At 43.8% G+C, this 16,923-nt stretch overlaps 1 protein-coding gene across 1 annotated transcript in view; it reads right to left on the reverse strand.

The window, feature by feature from the left end:
* Positions 1-16,923, reverse strand: part of LOC139537056 (leucine-rich repeat and calponin homology domain-containing protein 2-like) — a 67,523-nt gene that overhangs the window by 30,426 nt on the left and 20,174 nt on the right. Inside the window, 1 exon segment of the mRNA XM_071337893.1 lies at positions 2,055-2,199. Within this exon segment, the coding sequence (XP_071193994.1) occupies positions 2,055-2,199 (145 nt within the window).

A 16,923-nucleotide genomic window follows, 5' to 3' on the forward strand; every position in this document is an offset into this window, starting at 1 on the left:
ATCTGTTTAAAAAAAAAACTGTTTTGTTGTTCATTTGAGCAATATGAAATGCGAGTTCCATGCAATATTGGCTCTATATAATACTGTATGCTTTCTTGAATTTGTTCTGGATTTAGAGACTGTGAAAAGGCCTCTGCTGGCATGTCCGGTGGAGTAAGTGTGTGTGTGTCAGAGATGTGTGTAAGTTGACTGTGCAAACAATTCGGAATTTTCAACAATGTTTTTTTATAAAAAAGAAGTGATGCAATCAGTCGCTCCTCAACTCTTAGCCAAGAGAGATTGGCATGCATAGTATTTAGATCAGCCCTCTGATTACAATGAAGAGCAAGACGCACTGCTCTGTTCTGGGCCAGCTGCAGCTTAACTAGGTCTTTCTTTGCAGCATTTGACCACATGACTGGACAATAATCAAGATAAGACAAAACTAGAGCCTGCAGGACTTGCTTTTTGGAGTGTGGTGTCAAAAAAGCAGAGCATCTCTTTGTTACAGACAGACCTCTCCCCATCTTTACAACCATTGAATCTATGCTTTGACCATGACAGTTTAAAATCTAAGGTAACACCAAGTAACTCCTCAACAGCCACACCATTCATTACCAGATTCAGCTGAGGTCTAGAACTTAGGGAATGATTTGTACCAAATACAATGCTCTTGGTTTTAGAGATTCTCAGGACCAGTTTATTACTGACCACCCATTCCAAAACTGACTGCAACTCCTTGTCTTTCTTTATGTGTAATAAAAGTTAGTCTAGTTCTGTAGGTTGGTTATCTTTCTCAAATTCAATCGAGGCTAATTCATTGAGTCTATAAACCAAATCTGGAGTCAATCTGGCTTATGGTTCATGAGAAGATGATTTTGAGCATTAGCATATGTGCATCTATAGGTACACTCCATTTTTAAATGCAGCAACTTATTTTCTCATTACCATCAAAGACTGATGAAAAACTCTCTAATCTAATTATTCAGAAATACAAAATCTGGAGTGAGTCTGACGTATGTTTCACGAGGAGAAGACGATTTCAGATGATTTGGAGCGTTACTTATGCAAAGAATGAGTTGTTAATAGCTTCCTTGGTTTTTGAGATGTGAATACCACATTCAGTGTGGTTCATCTAAGGGACATCCATGATAGCGATGACAAGTTTCAAGTTGATAGGCCACTGTGGAGTGGATTTACAGTGGTTTAAAGACACATAACATCTGATATTTGTAACGAACTCAGACATCTTTTGACCAATCCGTTAGCTTTTCTCAAACTAAGTTAAGATATATACCATGGGCCTAGAATTTGGTGTCATTTGGTCCTATGACTTCATGAGATGATTTTTTAAAGTATTTTTAGCATATCTCTGTGCTAAAATGCATCTACTGGTATAGTGTGGTATTGTTGAATGCGTCAACTTTATTTTCTCAAACTTTTTAGGGGCTATTGTAATGAGTCCAAAGACCAAATTTGTAGTGAATATGACTTTTAGTCATTGTGAAAAATATATGTTATGATGATTTTAAGCATTAGTTAGTCAAAAAGTGAATTGTTAATAGTTTCCTTATTTTGTAAGATATAACATGGTTCATCATGGTAATGTATTTTATTACAAATTGATAGGCCATTGTGAAGTGGATTGACAAAGGATTTAAATGGACATGTAAAATATGACTCTTTTCTCAAACTAAGTTAAGAGATGTACCATGGGCCTACTATTGTTATTTTACTACTGCTCTTTAATTATTTGTTACTTTTAATTCATTTTTTTGGTTGGTATTTCTATTAAAACCGCATTGTTGGTTAAGGGCTTGTAAGTAAGCATTTCACTGTAAGGTTATATTTGGCGCATGTGACTAATACAATTTTATTTTATTTAATTGCTGATGTTACTTGGACTTTTGGTTCATGAGACTACATTTTTCAAAGGTTATCCAAAATTTCCAAGATGGAGGAAAATCTATCCTGACGGACCTTATGGGCCTTATGGGATATCATGGTGATATCAAACAGTATTAGGTCATTGGGTCAACAGATCACACCACAGTAATCCATGAGTCATCACTGACCTGATGTTGAGATAGGTCAGCATTTGCAAGTTGATGATGGTTTCTGGGATGCATTTGATGCAGTTGTGGTATAGGTTGAGGGACTCGAGTGGGGCGAACAGACACACCTCTGGGGGAATCTCTGTGAGCCTGTTCTTCGACAGATCTGGGGGAGGGAAAGAGAAACAGACAGCAGGTGAGGGTCATGGGTACCCAGGAACTATATACACAGTACTGTACCTACACTACATGATCATTAGTATGTGGACACCTGCTCGCCGAAAATCGCATAGAATTTGGTGTCATTGGAGTTGGTCCCCCCTTCGCTGCTATAGCAGCCTCCACTCTTCTGGTAAGGATTTCCACTAGAGCAGATATGCTCCCACATTTTTCAGCATGTTTTTAAAAATAGATAGATTTAGAGTTAGACTAAATTAGATTTTTTGGGATGGACATATACAGGATGCTACCCTAAACAACATAACCTTTATTTCAAATCGAAACTCCAAAGCTACAACCTGATTTTGGATGGAATTACTTGGAATGCTTCCTACACTCAAGGATTATTATTCCCAAACTATACATCAAATGTTTTGGCAAACAAGCAGAGACCTGAAAACCCCATACAACCTGGAGCTGAGTGAGTAATGCTTAGTCTGAAGCAATTGTTTTACCTTCAAAAGCCAAGAAGAAAAATACATTAGAATTATATATTTGACTTAATAAGGACTGAATGCTCAGGCTACCAAGCTTTGCTAGAGACAACTTCAATTAGCACTGACGTGTGAAGCGAGAGGTGTCGAAGCCTTTGAGCCCAACAATTGGCAGGCTACCCTAAGTGGGTGACACCTACTCCCTTTGCCTGCTGCACTGCTGCTTGGATTCCACCTGGCGATCTGTTCACCGTCTACCCTGGCCTGTCTCCCCCCTCTGTCTCTCTCCCGAGCTTTCGCTCGCCTCCAGCACACATGCACTGTTGGGGCGAGTGACTCTAAATTTACAATGGCTACCCCCAAGTCATTTTTACTGTGCATTTTGCTATTTACCTCATGACTCCTGCATGCTTTGTGGACTACGAACTTTCTTTACCCAACCGTGTTTGTTCCCACACTCGAGACTCCGACTTTCTATTGGTTACACAGACTTTTGGCCTCCCATCCCATTCTAAACACCTCTCGCCGGCTTTGTATTCATGTTACCGGATGAGATTGCTGTACAATATGATCTTGTTGCCATCTGATGCACATTCAGATGTCATAAATCAGCACGGCAGAGCTCTCCCTGTCCTCTGCCGTGCCTTGATTGTATTACTGCTGATGATATCTGGAAATGTGCATGTACACCCTGGCCCATCTACGGTTGCTAGCCCCAATGACTTGTGCTCTGATATCTGCTTCACTGATTTCTGCTCTCGTAAAAGCCTGGGTTTTCTGCACGTTAACACTGGAAGCTTATTACCTAAAATGAATCAATTGAAAGTGTGGGTTCAGAGCTCCAATCCAGATGTGTTGGTCACTGAGACGTGGTTAACGAAGAATGTTTTGAATACTGATGTTAACCTTTCTGGTTATAACCTTTTTCGGCAAGACAGATCTTCCAAAGGTGGGGGTGGCAATCTTTACCAAGGATCACCTTCAGAGCTCGGTTGTCTCCACCAAGTCGGTCCCCAAACAATTTGATTTGCTGGTTTTAAGTATTAAACTTTCAAATAGCTCTTTGTTGACTGTTGCTGGGTGCTATCGTCCTCCATCAGCACCGGGCTGTACCCTACCTGCCCTAAGCTCTCTCTCCTGGCCCCTTACACTAAATCTGAATTTGTCCTGCTAGGTGACCTAAACTGAGAGACATGCTTAAACCACCTGACCAAGTCCTAAAGCAATGGGACGTATCAAAAGTATTGTATTATGCCCTGTTTATCAAAAGTGTTGGAAAAACTTGTCAATAATCAACTGACTGGCTTTCTTGATGTCTATAGTATTCTCTCTGGTATGCAATCTGGTTTCCGCTCAGGTTATGGATGTGCCACTGCAACCTGAAAGGTCCTCAATGATGTCACCGTTGCCCTTGATTCTATGCAATGTTGTGCTGCTATTTCTATTGACTTGGCCAAAGCTTTTGATACGTTAGACCATTCCATTCTTGTGGGCCAGCTACGGAGTATTGGTGTCTCTTAGGGGTCTTTGGCCTGGTTTGCTAACTACCTCTCTCAGATTTTCAGTCAGAAAATCTGCTGTGTCAGCCACTGCCTGTCACCAAGGGAGTACTCCAAGGCTCAATCCTAGGTCCCACGCTCTTCTTAATTTACACCAACAACATAGCTCAGGCAGCAGGAAGCTCTCTCATCCATTTATATGCAGATGATACAGTGTTAAACTCAGCTGGCCCCTCCCCGGATTTTGTGTTAAATGCTCTACAACAAAACTTTCTTAGTGTCCAACAAGCTTTCTCTACCCTTAACCTTGTTCTGAACACCTCCAAAACAAAAGGTAATGTGGTTTGGTAAGAAGAATGCTCCTCTCCCTACAGGTGTGATTACAACCTCTGAGGGTTTAGAGCTTGAGGTAGTCACCTCACACAAGTACTTGGGAGTATGGCTAGACGGTACACTGTCCTTCTCTCAGCACATATAAAAGATGCAGGCTAAAGTTAAATCTAGACTTGGTTTCCTCTATCGTAATCCCTCCTCTTTCACCCCAGCTGCCAAACTAACCCTGATTCAGATGACTATCCCACCCATGCTAGATTACGGAGACATCATTTATAGATAAGCAGGTAAGGGTGCTCTCGAGCGGCTAGATGTTCTTTACCATTCGACCATCAGATTTGCCACCAATGCTCCTTATAGGACACATCAATGCACTCTATACTCTTCTGTAAACTGGTCATCTCTGTAAACCCGTCGCAAGACTCACTGGTTGGCACATATCAAAAAAAAAAAAAAAACTTGGGCCTCACTCCCCACTATCTGAGATATCTACTGCAGCCCTCATCCTCCATATACAACACCCGTTCTGCCAGTCACATTCTGTTAAAGGTCCCCAAAGCACACACATCCCTGGGTCGCTCCTCTTTTCAGTTCGCTGCAGCTTGCGACTGGAACGAGCTGCAAACAAACACAAACTGGACAGTTTCATCTCAATCTCTTCATTCAAAGACTCAATCATGGACACTTTTACTGACAGTTGTGGCTGCTTTGCGTGATGTATTGTTGTCTCTACCTTCTTTCCTTTTGTGCTGTTGTCTGTGTCCAATAATGTTTGTACCATGTTTTGTGTTGCTACCATGTTGTTGTCATATTGTGTTGCTACCATGCTGTGTGGTCATGTGTTGCTGCCTTGCTATGGTGTCTTAGGTCTCTCTTTATGTAATGTTGTTGTGTTGTCTCTCTTGTGATATGTGTTTTGTCCTATATTTATGTTAATTATTTATTTATTTTAATTCCAGCCCCTGTCCCCGCAGGCGGTCTTTTGCCTTCTGGTAGGCCGTCATTGTAAATAAGAATTTGTTTTTAACTGACTTGCCTAGTTTAAAAAAAAGGTTAAATATTTTTTTTTAAAGATGTTGGAACATTGCTGGGGGGGACTTGCAGCCACGAGCATTAGTGAGGTCGGGTACTGATGTTGGGTGATTAGGCCTGGCTCGCAGTCAGCATCCCAATTCATCCCAAAGGTGTTCGATGGGTTTGAGATCAGGGCTCTGTGCAAGAAAGTCAAGTTCAGAGAAGATGTTCCACTGCTCCAGAGTCCAATGGTGCTGAGCTTTACACCACTCCAGCCAACACTTGGTATTTCGCATGATCTTAGGCTTGTGTACAGCTGCTCGGACATGGAAAGCCATTTCATGAAGCTCCAGACAAACAGTTATTGTGCCGATGTTGCTTCTAGAGGAAGTTTGGAACTCGGTAGTGAGTGTTGCAACAGACAGACCATTTTTACACGCTACAACACTCGGTCGTCCCGTTCTGTGAGCTTGTGTGGCCTACCACTTCGCGGCTGAGCCGTTGTTGCTCCTAGACATTTCCACTTCACAATAACAGCACTTACAGTTGACCGGGGCAGCTCTAGCAGGGCAGAAATTTTACAAATTGACTTGTTGGAAAGGTGGAATCCTATGACCGTGCCACGTTGAAAGTCACGGTGCTCTTTAGTAAGGACATTCTACTAGATTTTATACACCTCTCAGCAACAAGTGCGATAGCCGAATCCACTAATTTAAAGGGGTGTCAACATACTTTTGTATATAGTATATATGGTAAATAACATTCTTCATCAAGTAGCACAGACCAGGTGTGCAATATGTATCCAAATGTAGTGTAAGAAAGGATCCAAACAGTGGCTCCAGAAACTGCTATAGGGTGAGTCGGATGAAATCCTCGGAGAGTAGATTGATACCAGGCAGTCCTGACTGATCAATATGTCTGAATGAGTGATCGATGGGAACAAGGCATGATCCTCAAAGACAAGAGCTCAAATTACACTAGGCCTTAGCACAGTTATTTTACACACAGACTATCAACAGATCCAGTCGGTCTTTCCCATATCGATTGAATGACAGTAGTCCGGCCTATTCCACTGCTGTATCTGTGCAAGTGCTCCTTCGCGGCTCTGTTGCAGTGGATACTTTTATAAAATATATGCCAGGGATTCACTGGCCAATGGTGAATCTGAGACATTTAATCAGCCAGAGTTCAGACCTCATCATGACATCACATAATACTTTATTGGCTTCAATGACAGGTACTATTTAACCACGCTACAATAAAAGGTTAGGGTAAGGAGTGCTTAATTATGCTTCCCTCATTAGACAAATATTTCGCTGAAATAATTAGACTCACAGAGCGAACACTAATTTCAGACAGCCATGAAGAACACGTGTCACTGTCCCCTTCAGATAAAATGGTATGGTTGTGATGCAGGAGGCCCATCCCTCTGTCCAATAATTAATGTGATAGCAAGTGGAGTGGACAGCACACATTACTGTACCCCTCCTCAGCCCCAGCTGTGCTATCTGGCAGCCGCCACTGCCTCTCCAAGAGCCAGCGAATGAGGTGCTGCCTAGAGGAAGAACCTCCTCCTCCAATCAAATCAATGAATAAATACAATTTTAAATTTGTCATGCGCCGAATACAACAGCCTTTACAGTGAAATGCTTACTTACGAGCCCATTCCCAACAATGCAGACTGAAAATAAGACAAATATTTGCTAAATAAAAAGGAAATATTAAAAACAGAGACTCACTGTAGCTCCTCCATTCACAAATAACACTGCAATACAACTACTATAGATACCTACTTCAAAACCCTCCATTCACAACAAGCTGGCTACTCTGGTTTACCACCTCAATTCTTATTTACACACTACTCTATCACAACCACACTTTACATTATAAAACCACTGATATTCCATCACATAGTTTACACTGTGGTTGGAACGCTTACTAACCCTCTGCTCATTATGTATTATGTCTATTCTAACAACGTCGAGATAATAGACACCCGCGTCATGTAGTGTAAGGCAGCCCCTCGCACCTCTCTGATTCAGAGGGGTTGGGTTAAATGCGGAAGACACATTTCAGTTGAAGCCATTCAGTTGTACAACTGACTAGGTATCCCTCCCCCCTGTCCTTAGTCAACTGATAGCTGATGTATGGTGAGCGTTCTGGCACAGAAAATGGTCGGCGTGCATCGCTGAGGTGGGTGCTACACATTGACGGTGGATGAGGTTTCCCCTACTATGTAAAGCACTTTGAGTACCTCAGTTAGTAGAAAAGTACTACATAAATCCAATCAATTATTATACAATCCCTTCTCTCTATTATGCATGGGAATACTTTGGAACAGATTTCCAAAATTAAAATAACATTGTTACAAAAAAAACTTGGGGAGCCAAATAAAACCACTTTGCCCCGCGGGCTTCCAGTTGGGGAACCCTGGTCTAGTAGGTCATTGTATGCTGTAGCATTAAGATTTCCCTTCACTGGAACTAATGGGCCTAGCCCGAACCATGGTTAACAGCCCCAGACCATTATTCCTCCTCCACCAAACTTTACAGTTGGCACTATGCATTCAGGCAGGTAGCGTTCTCCTGGCATCCGCCAAACCCATATTTGTCCGTCGGACTTCCAGATGGTGAAGCGGGATTCATCACTCCAGAGAATGCGTTTCCACTGCTCCAGAGTCCAATTGCGGCCTATTAATGTCTGATCACATAAATCAGTAGTCTAGTCTCTGTCTGTGTCCCTAACCTAACGTAGCAGACGTAAAAGAAACACCTGAAACTAGATCCCCTACATACTGGTCTTGACAAGAAGAAAATAAACTGTCGGGGGAGGTTCTCTTCTGCACTGTTCAACCAATCCAGTAAATGTGGAGGAGGAGTTAAGATGGAGTGTCGCCTTAACATTCAAAAGTGAAAGTCGCGTCACACAGCTCCCTTTCCATTTGCCCTGAAACCCTGTGTCCCTGAGGCTGGGGCTCTGCTGTAGAGCACAGGCCGGTCTGTGAAGGAGAGCTCTGCAGTGCTCCGTGAAGGATTATGTGAAGGCTCTGGCTACTGATACCATGGCAACCATACGCAGAGTGAAGGGGAGCGGCAAGTAACTGAATCTGCGAGATGCTCACATGAGGGGACGTGTGTGTTTATCCGCATTTGTGTGTGTCTTTCTTTGCTTCAGTAGTGCATGCAAAGGAGGGAAGGAGGTTGTGCTGATACAACTGATTTCTAAATGAAAGTTTAACAAAGGTTGAGTTCCCCAAATACAGAGGGAGTTGGTTCCTGAGCAGTCTAATAAACTGACCCCAGCCCTGTGTCTGTGTGTAGGGGCGAGTGTTCAGCATGGTGAGTAGGAGGGTGTTAGCTGCCAAAACAACGTTGGTTATTTAATTAGAGAGGGCAGATACGGCAGGACTAAAACTTTAGGCCACTCACAGGCCTTGGCAGCCTACCTGATATATTGGCCTCGTTTTTCTCTCATCACTAAACCCAAGACTGCATAAAGACGCCCAACGAATCCTTGCATTTAAAAAAATCTAAAATCCAGACATTTGACTGAGTCTCTCATGTACATCTTTAAGCTCAGTTAAAGCCCAATCCGGATGAATTCCAATTTGATCTCCTCCACTCACAAGAGACGTTTTCCTTTCTTTCGGGTTTTCTGGGAATAACCAGTCAGGCAAATGAGAATAAGAGGAACCTGGGGCTACCATCCAGTCAGATCTCACATGGCAGACAAGCCATTGAAGGCAGAGTGGGAACACAACAAACATCAATACTTGTCAGTCACCCACTCAGTCACCCACTCAGTCAGTCACCCACTCTCTGTTCAGAGAGAAAGAGATATGACAAGTTGTTTTGGCCCAACATAAGGAGGGCCATCTCTGAGCCCGTTACAAATTGCAGCATTAACTGTGTGGGAGACATTTTGCATAAGGAAGTGTTTGTGTTAAACTCCCTTCCTGAGGCAGTGGGTCAGGAGAGTTCTGAGCGGAGATACATGCCTGCTCCACAGAACAACAGCCGCCACTAACACGCGCACACAGTCCGGTACAAAAGGTACAGACCAAAAATAGAGCCGAGGAGACCAACAGATCTGTCTCTCCATCACACAGAGCACCAGCCAGGCTGTTCAGTCGAACATATCACACAACTAATGAAATGTGACAAAACCCCCAAGAACCTCCTCAGAGATGTCAGCATGCACACCACATCAAAGAGTCTGAAGCACAGGGAACACAATCTGCATTCCAGTGAGACGGGTCCTCAAGAAATACAGTACCAGTAAAAAATGTGGACCCACCTACTCAGTCTTTTTGTTTTTACATTGTAGAATAATGGTGAAGACATCAAAACTATGAAATAACACCCATGGAATCATGTAACCAATAAAAAAAAGTGTTAAACAAATCAAAATATTTTATATTTGAGATTCTTCAAAGTAGCCACCCTTTGCCATTATGACAGCTTTGCACACTCTTGGCATTCTCTCCACCAGATTCATGAAGAATACTTTTCCAACAGTCTTGAAGGAGTTCCCGCATATGCTGAGCACTTGTTGGCTGCTTTTCCTTCACTCTGCGGTCCAACTCATCCCAAACCATCTTAAATTGGGTTGAGGTCGAGTGATTGTGGAGGCCAGGTCATCTGATGCAGCACTCCCATCACTCTCCTTCTTGGTCAAATAGCCCTTAGACTGGAGGTGTGTTTTGGGTCATTGTCCTGTTGAAAAACAAATGATAGTCCTACTAAGCGCAAACCAGATGGGATGGCGTATTGCTGCAGAATACTGTGGTAGCCATGCTGGTTAAGTAGTTAAATGTTCTATATAAATCACTGACAGTGTCACCATCACGCCTCCTCCTCCATGCTTCACGGTGGGAACAACACATGCAGAGATCATCCGTTCACCTACTCTGCGTCTCACAAAGACATCTCACAAAGACACGGCAGTTGGAACCAAAAATCTCAAATTTGGACAATAAGGACAGATTTCCACCGGTATAATGTCCATTGCTCGTGTCTCTTCTTATTGACATACCTTCATGTAATGATGCACTGTCGTTTCTCTTTGCTTATTTGAGCTGTTCTTGCCGTAATATGGACTTGATCTTTTACCAAATAGGGCTATCCTCTGTATACCACCCCTACCTTGTCACAATACAACTGATTGGCTCAAACACATTAAGGAAAGAAATTCCACAAATTAACTTTTAACCACGAACACCTGTTTATTGAAATGCATTCCAGGTGACTACCTCATGAAGCTGGTTGAGAGAATGCCAAGAGTGTGCAAAGCTGTCATCGATTCAAAGGGTGGCAACTTTGAAGAATCTCAAATATAAAATATATTTTGATTTGTTTAACACTTTTTTGGTTACTACATGATTCCATATGTGTTATTTCATAGTTTTGATGTCTTCACCATTATTCTACAATGTAGAAAATAGTCAAAATATAGAAACCCTGGAATGAATAGGAGGGTCTGAACTTTTGACTGGTACTGTATACCTACACTTATTCCAATATAATATCAAAGTCAGTGTCCTTGTAGAATAATGAATAATGCTAATTCAATATCCTTGACAGGTGAACTTGACCCACTTCATCAGTGAGAAGGAATGCCAGTTAGTCAACTAGGGTCTGGAGACTGTGTGCTTTTCCATTCCACAACATGAGGATTAGTGATTACCATAATAGAAGAGACCCTTCTTGCCTCTCACCGGTCAACCACAGCAGCAGCCCGTTCCTCTACTCCTGCCTGCAGGAAACCTGGGCACCTCAAATATTCAGACGGCAGCCCATTCAGTGAGGTCAGCATACGACTGGCACGCATATGAGAGCGAGCGCAAGAGAGAAAGAGCGAGCGATGAGCTCAGGCATGCACTCAGAGCTGGCCTAGATTTCAGCCATTATGGGATATAGAGCCAGCACTCACACAATGTGGGAAATGGGTGTCCCTAAACCAAACTACATTACCCACAACTCTCCATGTGTATCTGAAACACCTTCCTGTGTGCTCCATGTCTTAAGAGTCCCATTGATTTTCTCCACACCCTATCATCACCTTGGCTGTAGACATGTAGAGCACAGCACCGGGAGGAATCATTCAGAGCAACACAGGAAGAGAAGTAGACAACAGTTCCTCAACCTAAGCTAAACCCCATCCTTGCCAAACATAGAAAGAATTGTTCTAATAATTACATAATGCATTCGTTAGTGATAATCTTTATCTTTATCTAGACCTGGCAACACAGTCCTTTGGTTTGGCATGAGACAGACAGACAGAGAGAGAGAGACAGACAGACAGAGAGAGACAGACAGACAGACAGACAGACAGACAGACAGACAGACAGACAGACAGACAGACAGACAGACAGACAGACAGAGGCAGTGATGGGAACCCCATGTGACAGTGACTTCTCTAATCCTCAACCTCCTATTCAACACAGCACAGCACAGCCAGAGAGGTGGGGCATGTGATGCCTGAGAGGACTGCTGTATAACCCTGGCCACATCACAGAGACAGCCAGGCAAATACACCAATAGATCTTATACCATGGTTGTGGGCTAGCACACACACACTAACCCCTGATGCTGCCTTACTGCTTAGCGTGTGTGTTTCTGTAAAGTAGAGAAATCACATTAGTCGCTACCGTGGCCTATTTCACAGCTTTTCAAGTGGAAGGGTTGTGTTTCGGGGCTGCACATGATGGAAAGGGACGGGGAGGGGTGCCCATCGTCTCAGCTGTGTACCAGAGGGGGGTATAATCCCCCTGCCCTACGTCACCTCTCCATGGACCATCTCCCTCCACAGAAGGGTCACCCTATATCACTCCCACTCACAACCTGCCCCCCAAACTGAGGATGTATCACTTACACCTCTCCAGAGACAGCGCTGCAAATGGATACATGTAGGGCTCTTCTCCTCTATTAGCCAGAGGGGATGAGGGGAGAGAGCAGGCCCACAGCATTGTTTGGGGGCAGTGGACCCCAACAGAGATGCAACCCCCAGCCCTCATTAATCACCACAACCTTGACCTACATACTCTGTTTTAGGTGATTTAATCAGAATGAAAAATAGTCCTGACCAAAGCAGGGCTCCAGACTGTGACCATTTCATTTTAATTATTGGCATCAGTGCGAGCTGAACATTGTACATGGTCACCTCACTTAAAAACATCCTATTTTTTGAGGAGGCTAAAACCATGATAAGTTGCTCATGATTCCTGTAATTAAAGTTTCTGCCTGCCCCAGTACCGGTTTCGCTCAATATGGTCTGACTGCGACCCGCCCTGGACGGTTCTTACCTGAGCATGCAAGAACCGCCCAGGGAAAACCCACCCAGTCTTATGATTGGCTCCTGGCTACTTCCTTGTTTTACGGGTCGCAGTAGCAACCAGTTTTATTGACGAGTTTACCATTGACCTACTGCGAGAGTTTGGACTTGGCCAGAGAGGATGAGTCAGATTTCACTGTTAATTTTACACAGAATAATTGTACAGTTTCGGTTAGTAAAACTGACAACTGTTTGTTTTTGATGAAAGTACTGAAGAGTGCTTGTATGCGTTGCATGAGTGTGCTTGCTGTGACTGTCACCCCCTGACATTGGCCTCACTTGTAGCTACTTCCCACGGCATTGTGGGATAGCAGTGCTTGGAAAACAGGAGCGAGGGACACTGTGTCTCAGTGCTTTTGCCGTTAATGCTCTCCCCATTGAGTAGACTGTATCACAGTGACATCTACACTGAGTGCACAAAACATTAGGAACACCTGCTCTTTCCATGACAGACTGACCAGGTGAAAGCTATGATCCTTTATTGATGTCACCTGTTAAATCCACATCAAATCAGTGTAGATGAAGGGGATGAGACAGGTTAAAATAAGGATTTTTAAACCTTGAGACATGGATTGTGTATGTGTGCCATTCAGAGGGTGAATGGGCAAGACAAAATATTTAAGTAACTTTGAACGGGGTATGGTAGTAGGTGCCAGGTGCACCGGTTTGAGTCAAGAACTGCACCACTGCTGGGTTTTTCACATTCAAGTTTCCCATGTGATCTCAAGAATGGTCCACCACCCAAAGGACATCCAGCCAACTTGACACAACTGTGGGAAACAGAGTCAACATGGGCCAGTATCCCTGTGGAACATTTTCAAAACCTTGTAGAGTCCATGCCCCTAATTAATTGAGGCTGTTCTGAGGGCAAAAGGGGGTGCAACTCAATATTAGAAAGGTGTTCCTAATGTTTTGTACCCTCAGTGTATATGGCTACCAATATTAGTTATTTCTTGTGTTAGCTGTTATCCTACCTGAAATATAATCTTGGGAGGGAAGAAAAATGAGCCACATTACTAGCTATGGCCGGTGACACAGCGATACAGCTGCCAAGTGAGAAAGAAAATGTGGTCTGACTGTATATTGTAAAATCCAAATTGCGGGGGAAAACACAGCAACTGTTGTCACAGTCGAAGAGGTTCTCAGTTTTGTGTAGGTATAATGTTTGAGCTCAATAGCGACTATTTTACAACCAATATATTTGATATGGCTTTGAGGTACAGAGCGCGCAAAATGCACGTCAGCCATTTTGCGATTGCATAGGCCTCATTAGGTAGTAGTCTAGGCTACAACTGCAAAGTTATTTGGGACATTACATGTACTGTTAGATTAATGCATGGCTATTAGCAGTGGCTATTATTTAGCGATCTAGCGAATGTGTTTTGAGTTTCCACCTACTGAGGTGGTGAATTAGCCCCGAATAAAGTAGCCTTTGATATCAGAGCGCATAGATGCAAGCAAATTAATCTACTGAACAACAACAACAAAAAAATCGGAACATTCTGGAGCCCTATTTTAACAGTAAAATATAACTTTGTCAATGTACAATTCATGACAATCACTGGATTAGGTTGCACATTCAAATATTTTGAATCACACCATGTTAAATAAAACATTTGTTGAAAACCATCTCAGTAGTCTATTTCACTTCTTAATAAAGCACTGTGAATGACCTTCTAAGATGCCGGTTGAATGAAAATGTGACTTTCAGAAATAAGATTAGATGGTTGCTTCTGTTTGCTGTGAGGAAACAATCTAACTATACGCCACAACAACAACCAAAAATGGCGCCACCAAATCATGGGTTGGTGCCACCAACCGAAAAAAAATAAAAAATGTTAGACTGGAGCCCTGCCAGATCAGTAGATGGACCTTAAATGATCTCATGTCCTTGCACCCAAATCTCATAACCATTGGAAGGTTGCGAGTCGATTTACTCTTTGTTTGCCCTGTTTCTAAAGAAACATGTGTTGATTCACACAAACTCTGATGCATTTATGAGATGCATTAAGACACGCCCATTCCCAGAAACTCATGCACTTCGACACACATATTTTCATGTGGTGATGCGTCTCTGCTGATGCGTCTCTGCTGATGCAGGTTTCATTGGCCCATGTGGGCCTGTGTGTGCTGGGGCCTGAGCTGATACAGTAATTAGAGACCCGTTTAAGGAGCTGCACAGCCCCTGGTAAACACACACAGCACAGGCTTTTCAATTACTCTCTTTGTGGCTGCTCACACACACACCATCTCCATTATTACATACAAGTACACAAGTACAGCAGCACCAAATAAACTATTGAGAAATACATTAATTGGCTTAACTGAATACAAGCCCATATCTTTTGGGAAGTACTGTATGCATGTATGTAGAGTCATGTAGATTCAGGAGACAGGAACACCTCTTTTCTCTCCCACACAAACACATAGCCAATACTGTCTTTATCTCGGTCGCTCAGACTAAACACAGAGACATATCAGGGCTCCCGAGTCGTGCAGCGGTCTAAGGCACCGCATCTCAGTGCCAGAGGAGTCACTACAGACCCTGGTTCGATTCCAGGGTGTATCCCAACCGGCCGGGATTGGGAGCCCCATAGGGCGGCGCACAATTGGCCCAGTGTCGTCCGGGTTAGGGTGTGGCCTGGGTGGGCCGTGATTGTAAATAAGAATTTGTTCTTAACTGACTTGCCTAGTTAAATAAAGGTTCAATAAAATAAAAAATAAATAAACATACAGACAGATAAAGTCTCTCTTGGACCCTCTAATGGGAAGCTTAAGGTGTCCGGCGCAGCTTTAACAGCTAGTAAAGGCTTTGCGGCCAATTCTATGCTGAGAGCTAGTCTTCCTAAACGCATCATTCATGTTGTACAGCATAGGTAAGCATTGATTTCCCCTTTCTGGCATGAAAACGCATGTATGTGTGTGTAGATATTACCCCCTCGTCCCAATCCTGTGATGTCAGAGCGTTGCATGGGAGCGCCGTGTGAGAACAGTCCTACAGGCCTTTGTTCTCTCACATAGCCCAGGCACACAGGGCCTAACTACCTGGAGCGTTGGGCCAGTAACTGAAAAGTTGCTGAATAGAATCCCCGAGCTGACAAGGTAAAAATCTGTCGCTCTGCCCCTGAGCAAGGCAGTTCCCCGGGCCAAGATGACGTGGATGTCGACTAAGGCAGCCCCCCGCACCTCTGATCCAGAGGGGTTGGGTTAAATGCGGAAGACACATTTCAGTTGTACAACTGACTAGGTATCCCCCTTTTCACTGACTGACTCAACATAACCCAGACCGTACCCACAGACACAGACAGTGAGAATGGCTGACTGACAGAGAGAGATAGACAGACAAAGCTGGGGGAAAGACAGAGAGGATCATGGGAGCAGACAGACCGGCTAGACAGACATAAGAGACAGATATGAGAGAGGCAGACTCGAGCATCACGTCGCTCTTCTGCTAATATGTACAGGAAGAGAAAGGTCGGGTGAATGTGCTGTGAATGTAAAGGCAAAGGGATCTCTCCCATTCAAAATAAAATCAACTAACAGACATTCCCCTTTCCCCCTGAGGGGAAGACCAAAGTTGGCCCAGGCCCTCTTCTACAACTGGAGGTTTTGATGATGCAGGCTCCCATCTGTACATGAAGGGACCCCCCCCCCCCCCCTGCTGGGCTCAACAAAGACCCAGCCACTATTGTTTGGGGAGCGTTTGAAGCGCACGGGGTCGATGACGAAGGGGGTGGGGAGAAGAGTGCTGCTTTGCTTTTGTGATGCTGTCCATTTCTCTGTCTCCATCCTTGCCCCTGACCAAACGCCATCTGTGGCAGGAGCAGGGAGGCAGGCAGGCAGGCAGACAGCAGGCCCTTTGTTAGTGCCCACAGAGTTCCAGCAAAACACAGCCGGCCAGGCTGACTACCCCCCCAGCCAAACCATCATGCTGCAGCCTCTTCATCAAGTCCAGAAAGGGCTCTTTTATTCAAAGGACATTCAGACTAATAGATGAAGCCTGGCTGGTAGTGACGCTGAGAGCAGGAGGAGGTAGGAGGGTTGAATGACCTTGTAGTG

This window comes from Salvelinus alpinus, chromosome 13 (assembly GCF_045679555.1).
Source record: "Salvelinus alpinus chromosome 13, SLU_Salpinus.1, whole genome shotgun sequence".
NCBI lineage: Eukaryota > Metazoa > Chordata > Actinopteri > Salmoniformes > Salmonidae > Salvelinus > Salvelinus alpinus.